The sequence below is a fragment of the Castanea sativa genome, chromosome 9 (assembly GCF_040712315.1).
Source record: "Castanea sativa cultivar Marrone di Chiusa Pesio chromosome 9, ASM4071231v1".
NCBI lineage: Eukaryota > Viridiplantae > Streptophyta > Magnoliopsida > Fagales > Fagaceae > Castanea > Castanea sativa.
The window spans coordinates 1,713,908-1,731,460 of record NC_134021.1 but is presented as its reverse complement, the minus strand read 5'-3'; the positions used below and the strand labels follow the sequence as shown (position 1 = coordinate 1,731,460).

The window sequence follows — 17,553 nt, the reverse complement described above, 5'->3', positions numbered from 1 at the left end:
TACAACTCTAATGTTGTAAATTGTAAGTGATTGACTGTCATTTATATAGACCCACCATTTTTTTTCACCAATTACACTCTGTCATGCTCATATCATAGTAGTAGCATGTAGTTGTAAAAAAAAATTATGGTCCTAGACTTTTTTGAAATTTAATTTAAAGTAAGAGGTCCAATGTTCAATGCTCACATTTAGGGTGTTCATGATGTAGTTATTCGGCAAACTTGCCACTATACCTTAGGAACCACTTACCATTTCATTAGCTTCAGTCATGATCGCCAACAATTAATTCTTTAACTTCCCAATTGTTGGGCACTAGTGTGGCTTAGTTTCATTGGCACAACCAAAAATCCCACAAATTTCCCAAATCTAACCTACAGCCGAAATCCACCAATCAAACCCACAAATCCTAAATCAAACCCATAGATCCAAGAAATCAATACCACATATCAAAAAAATTAAAATCCACATATCAAAATATCAAATCAAAGAGAAAATATGAAGGGTTAAAGAGACTCACCTTTGATTGACGTTAATTTGCTTCAAATTCGCTACAATTTGTCTTAGATATACTTTGATTATTTGGATTTATAGGTTTCTAGCTTACTGGAATATTGGGTTTGGTGTGGGTTTTTGGGTTTGGTATGAGTGTGGGTTGTTGGGTTTGGACTTTGAAGAGAGAGAGAGAGAGAGAGAGAGAGAGAGAGAGAGAGAGAGAGGAGGATGGGTTTTGTGGGATATACATACATATATCCGTGCAGTTCAATTTGTAGTGAAATACAATATTCAATTCCAACCACTTCACCAAACCAACAACAAAATGAGAGATCGTCTCCAATCACCTATTTCAGTTTAGTCAATTGGTTTGTTTTCCGGTTTTTGTCAAAACTGTGTGTTGAGCCTTAATTTTTTTCTAAAAAAAGATTTTTATTAACTTTTCGTGAAGATTTAAAACGAAGCATTGTTTTTTTTTTAAGCATTATCGAACTTTTTTGGCTAATATACTTCTTGATTTTTCTCATGTTTGTCCAAGATGTAATCTTCCTGAAACTACTTTGCATGTTATAAGGAATTGTATATGGGCCAAAGATGTTTGGATTGCTCTTCCTGGAAAAAGACCCATTAATTTCTTTTTGTTACCCCAAGCTTCTTGATAGAAAGAATATCTTATTCAATAGCATCCAGAAATTCACAATTATAATCCCCCATCTGCCACCCGTAAACAAATGGTGCACAAAACCCTTCACCTCTCTTCAGAATTTCTTCTTCTCATCCATCCTAGAGTTTCTAATATTCCCAAATGCATCTTAAATATATATTGGAAACCTCCTGTTGATCCTTTTGTAACTCGAAATACCGATGACAGTACCTTAGGTAATAAGAAATTCACATGGGAGATGGATCACTGGATTTTATTCACATATAGGCTTAACAAAGAATAATATAGCTGAGGTAGACTCTACTTTAGTTATTAAATGTCTAACTTTTCCTAAAGTTATGGCTTAGGCCTTCGCCCCTTTAATTTGTGATTGCTGGATACTCCTGGCAAGAGACTGGATGCTCCGTCCACATCATACTTACCACGAGGCAAGTGGAATGGCGGACGGGCTAGCAAAAAGGGGAAGGGAGCAAAGCAATCAACTGGAAATATATGCACAATGTTCGTCTTAATAACCTTGTGCAGAAATGCACTCCTAGAGAGTGCTCTACGAATCCTTTTGTAAACTGACACCAACTACATGTGTCTAATGGACTTTGCTTTTAAATATTAAATAAATTCTCCATTTTCACCCCAAAAAAAAAGGAAAGTTATTTTCTTAGTCCTGATAAGCGATAATGAGTGATTGTCTTGTATAACTGAGAATCTTTGCTACATCACTGGCTTTTTAGATTTTGTTTCAATTTATAACGAGTCATGTTTAACTTAATATATATATATATGAAAAGGCACTGTACAAATCATTCAGTTGCCGCAATCCTGACCGCTCAGGTATAAAAGCCCACAGTACCTATATACATGCTTCATTACAAGTTACTGGGAAAGAGACGAATGCTCACATGATCTTTTAATCATCATTTACATTGCACCATAATAATATCGTAACATTTTGACATAATGTTAGTATAAAGATAGAGCACGGAATTATAGGATCAGTTTTAAAAATAAATATAAAAAATAAACATAAATTTCTCTCTGTATTGTGTTATTTGCTACAAGAGTCTCCTCCATATATCCTCTCTCTAGCTTTAAAAACCTGAAACATCAATAAAAATTCAACCAAGCATTCAAAACTAGTTTAGTCTACAAGCCTGGCACATTTCAGTTGCCACCAATTTTAACAAAAGATAGATTTGATTTTCTAGTCTGGAATACATAGAGAAGGTTTCGAAACTTCATGCTATATGATATAGTTGACATAAACTGCAGTATAAAGAAGACAAATTAGAAGAAGGGAAGAGGGGGAGGGGGGACAATTTTGTAGAAAGGAAGAATCCTTTGTACTAATAACCTGATTTTGCCAATCTGTGAAATTTGTTCCATGAGCATACAGAAATGCTTGTACATTTTCACAAAATAGATAAATATCAACTCAAAATTTTATCCATTGCTTAATAGGGTCTATGCCTATGTACCAAGCCGATGTGTGTTCTTAGTTTTTTTGTTATTATTCCAATTAAGTGAGAAATAAGGCGTAAATGCACTTTTGGTCCCTAGGAGCAAAATCAGTTTAGGGACCAAATCAAGAGATGACCCAAAACGTAGGAACCAAAGGTGCATTTACGCCAAGAAATAATCTACTACCAAATTAAGGTGCTCTGTCATACCCTATGCATTCAAATTCCACAATCTAAACTCAAATAAGCAGTAAGAATTGGAGTTTTTGAGCAATAAGTTAGTTTGGGCCAGCCATGTTAACCAGACCCAGACTAAGAGGCCAGGAATAGGCCAAGCTAGTCTTAAAGGACAGCAGGTGCTAACCAAACAATAGACTCAACCAGGTTAAAAACAACTTCAAACTGATTCAAGAATATTATGATACCGTCACATCATCCTTTGATTCAAAATTAATTTTCTCTATATCATTTAGAATGGTGTTCATCAGCAAAAGCAATTACAAGTAAACATAATTATTGTTGTTGGCACAAGAAATACAACATCTAAAAGCAAACAATAATTAATTCACAGGGAATGCTGTTATAATAAAATTAGCAAGCAAGCTCAACCCACACGCAATTTAGAACACTTCATCTAACCTTAGTTTTCCTTGAGCCATTCCACTACATCTCTATGTATAATTCATACTAATAATTTTTTTGGTAACTCTTACAGATAAATGGTTAAAACTTGGAATAATGTATTTGAGTTATAATCGATTTCTACACCAACTAGTCTTTGTATATAAGAATATAAAAAATCAATTCCAGAAGACAGCAAACAAATAACTTCATTGTCATAATTAAAAAAAAATGTGAAGAAGATTGACCTATATGAGTAAATAAATTTGTAAACAAAGACATGGATGGTGTACAGAGACCATCATTTAAGACAATTAGTAAGATACATATCATATGACAACTGCCTCAAATCTGGATTCTCATTTAATCAGGTAAACATTTTAAAATGTGACATTGAATCTTCATGTTTTCAGTCCCTCTCTCTTGCTCGATATCATAGATCTAATTCATACCTAATCTAGAAGATCAAAGCCTTAAAATTGCCCTCACTTTTTCACAACAATAATGACAAAAGAATTAATCAAATTATATAAAAGAAAATTTCTAGGAAAATGTAAATTAAATAATGCTATTTAAAATACTTACATGAGATCCAAAGAATAAAAAGCTAAAATAGTGTCTTTCTCCAATTCCACTTACTCCACAGTCTCTTTTTTCTCAAGTTTGGTTCTAGACTGCAAAAGCAAAAGGAATTAACATGCAAGCCCATGATAAATCACCAACAAAGAACAAAATACATAAACATAAAAACTCATTCAGACATTTTCACAAACAATACATATGTGCTCATTGATGTACTTGAATCTTCAATTAAGAACTAAAATTCCAAAGAATAAAAATAACATTCGTAAATTCCATAGCTACCTCATCAACTGTAAAACCCAATCACAGTATCATCAATATTAATCCAACTAAAAAATTGCACATGGATGAATTTAATTATTTTAAAAAAAAACCTTCAATGTCGAAACAAATCAGAGAGTGGGTATGAGAGATTGCAGAAATATTAATCTGCCCCAAAAAATCTCTTTACGGATGGCTATCAATGTATAATTTCCTCAAATCTTAACTGTAAGAGTTGACCAAAACAATCATTAGTGCAAACTGCAAAATATCAACGGCAGTAGAAGCAAGAAAAAAAGAAACTAAATGAGAATTCTTCAAGATGCAGAAACTTCTACTCCCCTCGTCTCTCTTCCTAAAAATTTTACAGAGAAAAAAAAATTCAACAAATGGTACCAATCTTAAAGCATGAATACACACAATTTACTCAAAAAACCAATCTCAATTTACTCAAAAACCAACAAATGGTACCAATCTCAAAAACCAACAAAATTTACTCAATGCATGAATAGCAAATACACACAATCAGAGAACTAGGTTTTCAGTTTTTACATAGGTAAAAGGAGGAACACTGATCAACCATAAATAGCATGCAAAATTAGGTTTGAACCATCTACATTAGCAAAATTTCTTAGAGCAGTGTAATGAGTGAAGCTTAAGAATGTATTTCCTATCTGAATCATATTCTTAACTCGCCTAAGGTTTTATACTAGTTATTAAGCTTCTTGAAAGTGATGAAGGAAAACTAAAAGACAACTGGACTATACTTGTTAGCGACCAAACTAGCTGTACAGCAAGAAAGAAAATAAAATAAATTACGATTAGACTCATAAGGGGAAGGATGTTGGAGTTGGTCATTACCATTGGATGAAGAGGGAAATAGTTCATTTTTTTCACATTAAATAAATGCTTAGTCATCACACTCATCACAGCTTCTCTTTGAATTGACAACTCCATGATGGACACCATCCCAACCTTCATAAGTAATGACACGGCTACTACTGCAGCATTGTGCATTTTCTTGGTTTAACTCTTCCATCAGTTCCATGTCTTGCTCGTATACCAAACTGACCCCACATCGCCTCACAGGATTTTTTGAACTAAAATAGCTTGAACCAGAGTCGTTTTCAAATACAACCTCAATTTGACTGCATTCACCATTCCCAACAGTACTAAACCAATCATCACGAGACAAATACAATAACCAAATGTGGCCTTCACTACACATCCCAAAATGAAATTCAGAGACATATTGTCTGTGAGGCGTATTTCCAGTGATTTTCACACGAGCTCTATATCTATAAAATGACCCTCTAATTGGACTGTAAGAAGCACACAGAGTGAATCCCATCCACCTAGTATTACACCAATTTGGAGGCAACACTACGCTTATTGAGTGCTCATGACTTTGATGAGTTAACCACCGCGGAACTAAACATCCGGGAATACTGATCTGAAATTCAGTTTTAGATCCATCCTCTTTTCTTTTGGTAGCAGTTTCATATCCAGTTTTTTGACAGAAGAGTCCCTGTACCCAAAAAAAAAAAAAAAACACATGATATTCCATTTAACAAGTGAAGAGAAAGAGTCAAAGAGTGAGAAAGAAGAGATTACCTGTAGGTAACGGTTCAATATTTCAAATGCCACTCTACCACTACTCTCATCATACCAATTATGCAATCGGGTAGAAACATGTCGTGGCAAACTCCTTTTTCTATGCAGTACTCTTCTTGGTTCTAGGTAATGACAGCTTTCCAAACTTATATATCTCGTGGTTGATGGAAGCTCTAGCACTGATCGAAGATTCTTGCAGTGGGTCAAATCAAGAGTTTCAAGTTTTGAAAGTTGACTGAAGATTGCGGGCAGGGTGACAAAATTGTTTGAACTTAGTGATAAATATTTTAACGAGGACAAGCAGCCTATACCATTAAGTTCTATTTCTCCAAGATGAACCATGTTACACAAATCAAGTCTTTCCAAACACTTCATTTTCCATAAGATCTCTGGCAGTAGTGGCAGGTTGGCAAGTTTTGAGCATCCGGATAGATGGAGAAATTTAAGAGACCTCAAACTATCCATGTTGCTTGGAAGGCATTTGAGATCACCGCAGCCTCTTAGAACTAGATTTTCAAGGGCAGTCAAACACTCAATTGGTGAGGCTGGTAGTTCCTCAATAGCAGGCAAATTCAAAGTAAGTTGCGATAGGCTTTTCATAGTTCCCTTAAATTCTGGAATCTTCTTGATTTTTGGGCAACCACTAAGATCAAGAGACGTAAGGTACTCCATGTTAGCTGACAAGCTGGGAAGATTGGTAAGAGATTTGCAGAAATTCAGACCTAAACTTTTAAGCTTGCTGAGTTGTCCAATAGATGGATGTAACCCAACCATATTAGTGCACCCATTAAGGCCTAGTATCTCAAGTCTCGTAACCCCTGAAAAGTCAGGTGTCCTAATAAGGTTCACGGACCAGGAAAGATCAATGGACTTTAACTTTCCTAAACACTGTTAAAAAGAAGAAAAAAAAAACCATTAAAAACATAATTTAGTTTAATAAGTAAAGAATTCTTTGAAATTAAAACAACCTTATTAATGAAAGGAGGAAGCACAAATACACCGGCACTATATTGTAGCTACACTTAAAGAAAGAGAATAATAAATAATAGAAACGCAGTTAAAAGAACCAAATTACCTTTGCTCCTTCCCAAAGATATTCACACTTGCTATGCTGCAAGTCAAGCCCAACAAGTTCCTTTGGTTGGAAACTAGATGGCAAACATTTTAACGGACAGAATTTCCATGAAAGATGTCTTAGGCCATTAGGAACATGATTGAGAGCATTTGGGATGTGCAACCCATCAATTATTAATAATCTAAGATTAGACATCTTTGAAAAATCTTCAGGAAATTCTTCAAAGTTGAAACCTACTTTCCATTTGTTGACGATGACTATGGCTTGAATTGCATTTGTTGCCTATGATTTCAAAAGCAAACACTTGAGATTTTCACCAGCAAATGATAAGAATTAAGAACATTAGAATTACTACAGTAAAGCCTTCAAAGGAGAAAAAAATGTGTAAAACATTTACAAAACTACATTAACCATGTAAATATAGAGGTTACTATAGTTTTTTTATTATATTTTTTAATTATTTCTCATCTCTCTCTCTCTCTCTCTCAGTTGCTCCCCGACCCAAACCGTCCAACCACCATTGTAACCGAGCACCAGCACCATAACCCATTACAAATTTTGATCAAACCCAACGGCAGCTCAAACCCATTAACCCAAACCCAAAATCAAATCCACCCAAACCCAAAATCAAATCCAATTGGTAGCACAAAAAAGCATACAATAGAGATTCAAGATGTGGATGAACTCATAATCTCACCATCAGTGTTTTTTTTGGGGGGGGGGGGGGGCTTGTAATCATCAACTATGGTCGCCAATCAAATTAGGGAGGATCTAGTTGTTCGGATCTTTGCAGAACTGGTTGTGGATGGATTTCCGTGTGGACCGCGTGTGTGTGTGTGTGTGTGTGAGAGAGAGAGAGAGAGTGTGTGAGTGTGTGTCTCGGGTTTAATGGGTTTGGAAAGGAAGACCATGTGTGAGGGAGATAGTGGTTTTTGCTTGAGGAGAAGGGAGGTATCGGGTGAATTAATAAATAACTAAAAGAAGAAATTGCACTTAATGAAATAGTGTTAATGAAATGCAGTGTAAATAAATAATATAATGGGGGTGTTTTTGAAAAATAAGTATATTAAATAGAACAAATAAGTTTTTATGTTAAAATAGACTGTCAATTTTACACAAACTAACATTAATGCTCTAAGAAATCGTCATAGACAATATATTAGAATGTTAAATGAACATATTCTATATTTTGTTACTTAGATACTTAGGTGACCACTTACCAATTGAAGTTTTTTTTCTTCAAGAACTAATTTATTGAACACAATTATGTCATTATACTTCCTCAATCTTATTTGCTAAAATAAAATTATAGCTTCTTACCATATTGTTCTCCAATACATTAAACAAGTCCTCAACAAGCCACAATCTACTCTGCCTTCCAAGCTTTCCACGTGATTGTTGACGAACAATTTTTTCTCCCATTTCTTGTAGTATATCATGCATCCCCAATTTTTCTTTGTCTCCTGTGATAGTTAGGAGAGATTTGTCCTGGAGAACACTTATACCAATTCTTGCATTAAAACCACAATTCTCTAATATACTTATTACTTCATCTTTGGACCTCCGTTTAAAGAAACATGCAATATCTAAGAATATCTCCTTCCACTCTTCCTCTAGTCCATCATAACTTATTTTAAGCATATCAAATATTCCTTTTGCAGGTTTTTTTTTAAAATAGTCCAATGCACTTTGCCACTCATCTATTTTTTTTCCAATTAAAAAGGAACCCAATGTAACAAGAGCTAACGGAAGGCCACTAGCATAATTTACAACTTCCCGAGAGAGCCGCATATAATCTTTTTTGGGTTGCTCATTTTTGAAGGCTTTTGAACAAAAAAGTTGTAAAGCATCATCATTATTTAGTCCATTAGGCTTATATATTTTAAGAACTCCATGTTCAACCAACACATGTTCATCTCTAGTTGTTATGATGATCCAACTCCCCGACCCAAACCACTGATGCTCTCCAACCAAATTTTCTAATTGCTTCACGTGATTAACATCATCTAGGACAAGTAGAACTTTTTTATGACGTAACCTATCCTTGATTATGGCAACTCCTTGATCAACATTATATATCTCTGTATTTATTCCCCCCAAACTTTCTTCAATAAATTGTTTTTGTAATTTAGGCAAATCACCTTTTTCTGACTTTTCCCTAACATCAGTAATAAAACTAGAAACTTCAAACTGATCAAAGTACATTTCAAGAACAACTTTAGCAATAGTTGTCTTTCCAATTCCCCCCATTCCACAAATCCCTATCATGCAAACATTATTCTCAAAATCTAAATATGAAGAGATCAATTCTTTCACGATAGATTCTATCCCTATCAAGCTTCTGTTAATTCTTGAGAATTTTGGACTCAATCTCTTCCACATTTCTTCAACGATGTCTTGGATAAATTCTGTCTCATGCCTGCAAATAAGATAGAAAATATTCATGTGATGGCCAAACCAAATATTTTATTATTTCTCCCAATGTGTTGGATGAATTCTAACTCATGCCAATGAACATGATAGAAAATAATTACATGATGGTTCAAACCAATTATAAATAAATAAACAAAAAAAAAACCCAAGAGGAAGAAAAATATTAGTATCCTTGCTTAAACACATTTGAATTCATTTGCTCAAGTAGCGTGGATAGAACTACCCATATAAGAACAGAAGAGAATTACGTGGACTAAATTCGTGGATGTAACTACCCTTAGCGGAAGTAGAACTATAAAATAAAGAACACATGAGAGTTACATGGTTTAGTCTTGTAGTATACGTCTACAAAGGAAACTCTTAAGAGCTACATCTTTAATATATGAGTGAAGTACAAATCTTGTATTACAATGAACCCAATCAGGAGTGAAACCAGAATTTTTTGTTTGGAGGAAGGGGGGCGAGACTAAACTATCATATTAATTTGCAATTCAAGAAAAAACTCAAGTTACTATATATCTATATATACACAAAAGTTACACCTCAACAAAATTATCTTATATGAGAATTGTACATCCTTTCTATACTTTTCTTGAGTGTACACGAGTTTTACAATTTTCCATAGATATATTTAACAAATATTCAAAAAAAAAAAAGCATTTAGCATCCTCCATTAAAATTATAATCAACAGTGGTCTTTCATATAATAAAAATCCATCCATTATTATCTCCATTATGAAATTTTGAGCAATTTATTTTTCAATGTAAACTCTCAATTAAACATTATTAAGGTCACTTTTTGCTCTAGATTTCTCATATCTTTTGAACAACCATTAGTACATAACAATCATAGATATTAAATATAAGTATATAACAAGAAATTAAATTTAACAAAATCACTATAAGCAACCATAAAATAATGGAGAAATTACACTTTTCCACCCTAAATTATACCCCATTTACACCTACTCCCTTGAACTACAAGACTGTATGATCACCCCTTCAAACTAAAACTTGTGAAACACTTTATCCGCTTCCTTCACTTTTCCAATTAAGTTAGATTAAAAAAACATAATCACGTGCAACTCATGTAACACTTGCTAACATGGATCCAATAATGCCACTTGGAATGACCGAAATACCCCTCATTATTAGTAACTTAAAAAGGGGAAAGAAAATACAAAGACATAATAGCCAAGCGCGTAGTTTAATTTCTTGTTGAACCAGATTAAATAAAAAGAAGTGAATCTCTCTCCAAAATGAATCCATAAGAGTACGTGAGAAACCAAAAACAGATAGATCATTCTCCAAATTCCTTCATGTTGAACCTAAATTCCCTCTCACTGAACCTAGATTGAATCTCTCTATCTCTTGGTTTGTGTATATACTATTGACATAATAGCTTTGCACGTAGGAACCACACATCCAATAAGCCTTGACATGGACCCGAACCTAATTACCCAACCATAACTTGCCAACGACGCAGAGAGAAGCTAGTTGTACAATAACCTCAACCCAAACTCGTCAACAAGAAAGAGAAGAAGCTAGTTGTATGAACTCACAAGAATGCGGTCAAAAGTGGTTGTTCTCCCACCATTCCGACCATCACTACAACACGTGTTAGGTTAGGGTTTGGGTTTTAGCACCTCCTTCAATTGGCAATTATTAAGTAGTTTTGTCGATTTGCTACTTGGGTGTGAGGCAATCAACCTAGAATTTTGACATTTAGGTCAAGGGTTTTCATATCTAGCTGCCTATGAAGCCGAAACAGAGAGTTGAATCAAGTCTGGGTTTGGAGAATTGGGATGAGGTTTGTGTCTGAGTTTGATTTGATGTTGTAATCTTGGGTTTGCTGTTTGATCTCTTTGCGGCATAGTTCATTTTCTGGGTTTGCTGTTAATGTTTTGGGTTTGTTGTTCATCTAGATTTGTTGTTTAGCCCAGTGGGTTTGTTGTTTGATCTTTCTGTGGCATATTTCATTTTATGGGTTTGTTATTTATTTGGATTCACTGATCATCAGAGTTGATTTGTTATCTGATCTCCTATGGCATTGTTCATTTTCTAGGTTTGTTGTTCATCTTGTTCATTTTCCTTTCTTTCTAACCAAACAAGATTTTAGGGGAAATTGGAAATTTACTTTTGGTTTGAGGAGGGCATTGTGGTCATTTCAAGTGGTGTTAATCGGTTCAATGTCAACAAGTGTCACATGACTCAAGTGCTTTTCCCTCCAACTTAACTAAGAAAATGACGGGAGGGGGAAACGTGCTGTACATGTTTTAGTTGAGGGGGCTAATTGTGAATCCTTGTAGTTCGGGGGGTAAGTGTAAAATAGGGTATAGTTTATGGTGAAAACATTTAATTTTCCATAAAATAATTTAAACTCAACCAAAATAGAGATTTATGGCCAAAAAGGAAAAAAAAAAAAAAGAGTTAATATCACTTTTACATTTAAAGGCATTGTCAAATTTTCATACATCAAATTTTCTTATATATAAGTAAAAATTTTATTAATCAACTAAAAATGTGCCTCCAAGTACACAATAAGAACACAACATTCAGCATGAAATCTTTTTTCATTCATCAACTTCAAGATTTGCTCTTCTTCAAATATCAAAGGCAAATCCAATATTTTATTTCTGACATGTGTATAAGGTTTTTTTTATTATAAGTTAGTGCTACCAATTGATTTAATAAATTAAAGGAAAAAGAAGAAAGAAAGTTATAAACTATAAGATAAATAAAAAGAAATTAATCTAAAATATAATTGAAAAGGGAAAAGAAGAATTTTGCATATCTCAAGATTTTAATGTCATTTTTTCCTACCTACAAATAAAAAACTTTTTATCAAGGAAGATGGATGAATTGAGTGAGAATGTGAGAGCATTTGGATGAAAGTGAGAGGCTTTTGCCTTTGGGGAATTGGGTAATTGGCTTCTATAAGACTTTTGAGATATGAGAATAAAAAGGTGGCTTCTAAAACAAGCTAATACAAAAGGCTAAGGATAAACTAAGGTACAATACCTTAAGTGTAGTACATTAGGTTCCTAAATTAAATTAAACACCTTATTGCATTCACCAATAAATACAATATTATTCTTTCCAAGAATAATTAAATGTAGTGCAACTATGTTTTTGAAATTTAATTAGAGAACTAAATGTACTGCACTACACCTATAAATTAAAGGCTAAACGTGTGAGGGAGGGAGTTTCAATTCAATAGAAAAAATCAAAATAATAATAAAAGAAAATCAGTATGTTAAGACGAAGAGAAAGCTTAGGGAAAGTGTGGTAGTTGAATTCGAGGACAGCTAGGCCTCCTAGAGATAAGAGAGAAGAGTAAAAAATGAGCACACTCTTATTGCTTGAATCATTATACAAATTGTTCTATGCTTTATAGATTTTTTCATTGTGAAAATAATATTTTTTTTAAAGTAAATTTTTTAACAAAATTGGACAAAAAGCCTGAATTGAATAAATTTGAAACTTAGAGGACTCAATTGAACAAATGTAAAGGTACAAGATTGAAATGAATTTCAGCCAAACTTAGACGATGCAATTTGCATTTTAACCTAAATTTTTTTATTCAAATGCTGATATGGCATTTTTTATTATTATTTTAGTTGACACGTAAGCTTCAAGTGTTTCAACAATGCACACCATTTGCTATGTTAATGTTTTCCATACTAAGTTAACTGTAAGATTCGAATTGACTGTGACCTAAAAATGTAAAGATCAATATGGTATTTTCACCTGAACTTATCTTATTTTACCAAAGGAACTGAATATATATAATTTATCCATTGATTTGGCCATTTCAAAATTTAGTATACAAAGTTTCAATTACTCTTTAAATCCTAAAACCATTAGGGTTCCATCTAAATTAAAGTTCTTTCAAACATGTGGGACTTGTGAGCAATTTTATGGACTAGCTTGAAGAAATAACCCCTCACAATTCCAACCCAAGTGCTTGACCATGCTGCAATGGACGAAGAGGAAGAGGAAAAAAGAAATGAAATTGAGGGATGAATTAGTCTAAAAAAATACAAAATCTATTAATTTGGGTAGAATCCTAATGGTTTCATTTTAGTCCAAAATTTTGGGTATGGATATAATAAGCGAAATTCTGTGAAATCCCAAATCACAAAGAGTAAATTTTAATTTACCAAAAAAATATAATGAAAATAATAGATTGTTAAGTACAAGTTTTGTTGGCTTATTTAGTGACAAATTTTATGTACTTATTCTCTCTTTTTTTTTTTTGGTACTATGTACTTATTCTCTCATTTTTATGTAGTTTTGTGTGCGTAATTGTATTTGGGATAAGTTTTGTCAAAGTTGTTGGAAGTGCAATTGTGACCAACATCCTAGTTTGTAAATTGGTCTTTATTTTAACATCTAAAAAGTTAGGCTATCTATTATACCAACTTGTTTCTATTCTTTAACCACTTAAATTAAATATTAGTTTTTAATTCTTTATTTGCCATTTTTTTATTTTTATTTATTCTTCCTCTCTCATTCTTTTTGGACAAGAACCACCACGAATCTACTGACACCACCACCACCACAATCCCACCACACTGCACTGCACACACCTGACACCACCACCACCGCCACCACCACTAGCAACCCACAAAAATCCACAATCCACCAAAAAAAAAAAAAAAATTTTAAAGTGGATAGACTAGCACCAATCCACCATCAACACCAAATGCAGCAACCCACAATCCCTGCCACTGTGAGCAAAACCCAAACTCACGGCGAGCAAAACCCAGGCCCACCACGAGCAAACCCACAGCCACAATCAACAAACACCCCAAACCACAAACCCAAAATAACAAACCCATCCATCGTCCACCACTTACCACAAACCCATCGGAACAAATCAAAACAACCACATCACCACACCCAAATCGAAATAACCACATACCCATACCCAAATTGGAACACATCAAAACAATCACATACCCATACCCAAACCAGAACAACTAAACCCATACCACTGAACCAACCAACCAGCCACCACCACTAAAAATCTGAAGAACACCACCTTCAGACCTCAAACTCCAACCATCAACACCATAAATTAAAAACAACAATCCACGGTCCCCACCACCGTGAGCAAAACCCAAACCCACCGATCCACCACCATTAGAACACGGAGAACTTAGAGATGAGAAAATCGGAGATCCTACCTAAAATCACGAGGGAGAGTTAAGAGAGAAGAGTTTCAGAGATTGAGAGAGCAGTGCAGAGAGTTGAGAGAGGAGAGTTTCAGAGATTGAGAGAGACTGAGGAAGAAGTGCAAAGAGACAGATAGTGAATAAATTTTTTTTTTATTTCAGAACAAATTATTATTATTTTGTTCACAAACTTGTGAACAATAATTTGTAATGAACAAAATTTCTCTCCAAACAAACTCTTCAAACTTATCATATATCTTTTTTTTAGGTGTGAATTTTGAAAATTTAACCGTTGAATTTTATGTTCCTTATATTCTTAACATGCATATCAAATTTCATTCAAATCAGATTTTATTTACTATTTGATTAATAAACTTGTTTTTTATACACAATTTTAGGTTACGAGAACTTGAAATTTTAACGTTTGTTTGATGACCTAGCAATTAATTTTTAATTTTTTTGAAATTTTGCAAGCATGAATAATATAATAAGAACATGCAATCTAATGGTTAGATTTTCAAATTTCACACTCAATATAAAAATATTTGATAAGTTTAAAAAGTTTCTCTCCAAACTAGTTTGAAGAGAAACTTTTTCCATTTGTAAATATCAGTACTTCCTCTTCACGGATTCTAATATTTTTAAGTCCTTATTATAAAAAATAAAAATAAAATTATGTCCCTATATAAAATAGTTCTTCTTTTATTATTAGTCCAAAGAAGAGGTCTCACTAAATATAAATAAATAAAAAATAAGAAAGGTCACATACTATTTCTAATAATATAACAAAAATTTAACAAGTATATGTTGCAATATTTCAATACATGCATAATATGCTACATTTTTTTAATAACTATTTATATTATATACTTCATGATATATGAAATAAGATTGGGTGTTTATATATGAGAAATAAATTTGTTATGAAAATTATACCTATCTTGTAAATCCCATCCAGAGAGATTAGCCACTTCTGTTAAAGTAGATCTCCATGTTTCCACCATTTCTATGCTCTCCTTAAAAATTTCTTTGTATTTATCAAATGCTTCTGCATAAGTTCCCTTCTGTTTCCGTATATCAGATGGTTCCACATGGTAAAAAATTGGAAAAACTTCCAATCCTGTCTCTTTCATGCATCTAACAATATGCACTAGTTCATCCAAACACCATGTTGAAAACGCATAGTTTATTGAGAAAATAACAATAGCAAATCTTGATTCTTCTATAGCTTTCACAAGCTCTTGTGAGATGGATTTTCCTCTCTCAAGTCTTTCTTCGTCCCTAAAGGTCAAAATGCCTTTATTTTTCAAAGCTTTATATAGATGATCCGTAAAGCCTTTACGGGTGTCCTCACCTCTAAAACTGAGAAAGACATCGCATGTCCACCGAGGTGTTGAAGAAGAAGACGGTGATGAAGTTGAGGCTCCTTGGGTGCTCATGGAAACTTGTAAATCTAGAGCTATAATATAGATCCACACACACACACACACACACACACAAAAACGTTCAATTAAAAAGAAGAGAAACATATTAAAAGGAAAGAAAATTAAGGAAAGAGAAAACAATTTGATCGGGATTTTTAATCTCAAGGGCGAAGTGAGAGGAAAGATATAAAAGTGATGAATATGTGAGAAAATTGAGAACTTACCGATCGAAACTCTCCTGAAACAACGCCTGATATAATTCCTAATAGATAAGTTTCCTGTTTAATAATGAAGGAATGAATACTGTTCTTTCTCCGTGTGTCGTGTAAGAGAGAGAGGGAGGGTGAGATGAGAGGTAGAGGGAGATTATTCACAATTTCGCATCCCCTGCTCTGAGACAAGTCAACAAGTCTTCTTATTTCTATAAAGTTAGGTGATTTCGTAGTGATCAGGCTATAAGTTATTAAATATTATTAAATGTCTTTCGATTTCAACAGTGCATCACTGCTGGTTCATCTTTTCCCTAAGAAAAATAATGCTTCATAGCGTGGCAAAGGACAGAGACTTTGTGGTGACCGGCTGTGAAATACAGTTTAAATTTCTTGTAATATTTACTATAAAATTTAAATTACTAATGGCAAGTTTTATCTTTGAGCGAAATTTAAGAGCAATTCTAAATCATAAATTATTTCACAACTAAAAGATGTTGAATCATAATCTTCTTTGTCATACAATATCATATATATATATGGTTTATGGATGAAATTTTTAGAAAACATTTTTATTATCCAGACATTGTTTTCTTTATGAGATCCTTATATATTGTGGTCATGACATTGAAAAAAATATAAGTTTCAAATGTGACTAAAAAAAGTAACTAGAAATTTAACCAATAAAAATAGAAGATTGACCACACCCATGATGTAGAACCATTCAATTTGACTTATGTCCTACAAATTTTAATTCTAACTCTAATTATATTAATGTTCCAAAAATTAATCAATTAACAAATTTTGTGTTCGTTTTTTGGAGCTTGCCTCGTGACACTTACGGTTGTATCAATAGTTTGCAATGCATAATATTATAGGACAAATGGGTAAACCTAAAATTGGGATGAATGAAAAATTATGACACTAAAAAATAAAATAAAAAAAGCCTCATTGTACACATGTAAGAATAGGCTCTTTTTGAATCACACAATATTTTTCCATTGAATTTGTATTTTCCTTTCATTATGGTCACACATAGGAGTTTTCAAATAAAGTAGTTGGCTATTAGATAGTTTTAGTAGCATTAATTTTGACTAATTACATAAATTCATGTTAAGTTATTTGTGATATTTTGTTAAAAAAATACTAGCCTCTGAGCATGCGCTTAGGCGCGTGCTCAGGGGCTCTTCTTTTTTTTGGGTAAAATTTAATGATTTGCATTTATTATAATTTGGGATTATTATATTTTCTAATAAAAAAAAATCTAGGAGTGTGATGAGTATTATGCATTTGTGGGTGAAATAATTTTTTCATCACACCCTTAGATCTTTTTGTGATTGGAAAATATAATAATCTCAAATTATAATGAATACAAATGATTAAATTTTACCTAAAAAATAGAAGAGTTCAAAGGCTAGTCTATATTAATTTAACTAAAAAAATGCATATGGATGAATGTATTAAAAAACTAAAAGACAACGGGACTATACTTGTTAGCGACCAAACCAGCTGTACGGCAAGAAAGAAAATAAAATAAATTA

The 17,553-nt window shown here is 33.1% G+C and overlaps 1 protein-coding gene across 1 annotated transcript; it reads right to left on the bottom strand.

Moving 5' to 3' along the window:
* Positions 1-2,033: 2,033 nt before the first annotated feature.
* LOC142610585 (TMV resistance protein N-like) lies at positions 2,034-16,185 on the bottom strand. The gene is made up of 8 exons (XM_075782434.1): positions 16,028-16,185; positions 15,316-15,838; positions 8,087-9,185; positions 6,767-7,048; positions 5,692-6,579; positions 4,939-5,605; positions 3,820-3,908; positions 2,034-2,252 (listed from the first exon to the last, which is right to left on the bottom strand). Exons 2-6 carry the CDS (start codon positions 15,816-15,818, stop codon positions 4,988-4,990), a joined length of 3,390 nt encoding a protein of 1,129 aa, XP_075638549.1. The 5' UTR covers positions 15,819-15,838; positions 16,028-16,185; the 3' UTR covers positions 2,034-2,252; positions 3,820-3,908; positions 4,939-4,987.
* Positions 16,186-17,553: the final 1,368 nt, after the last annotated feature.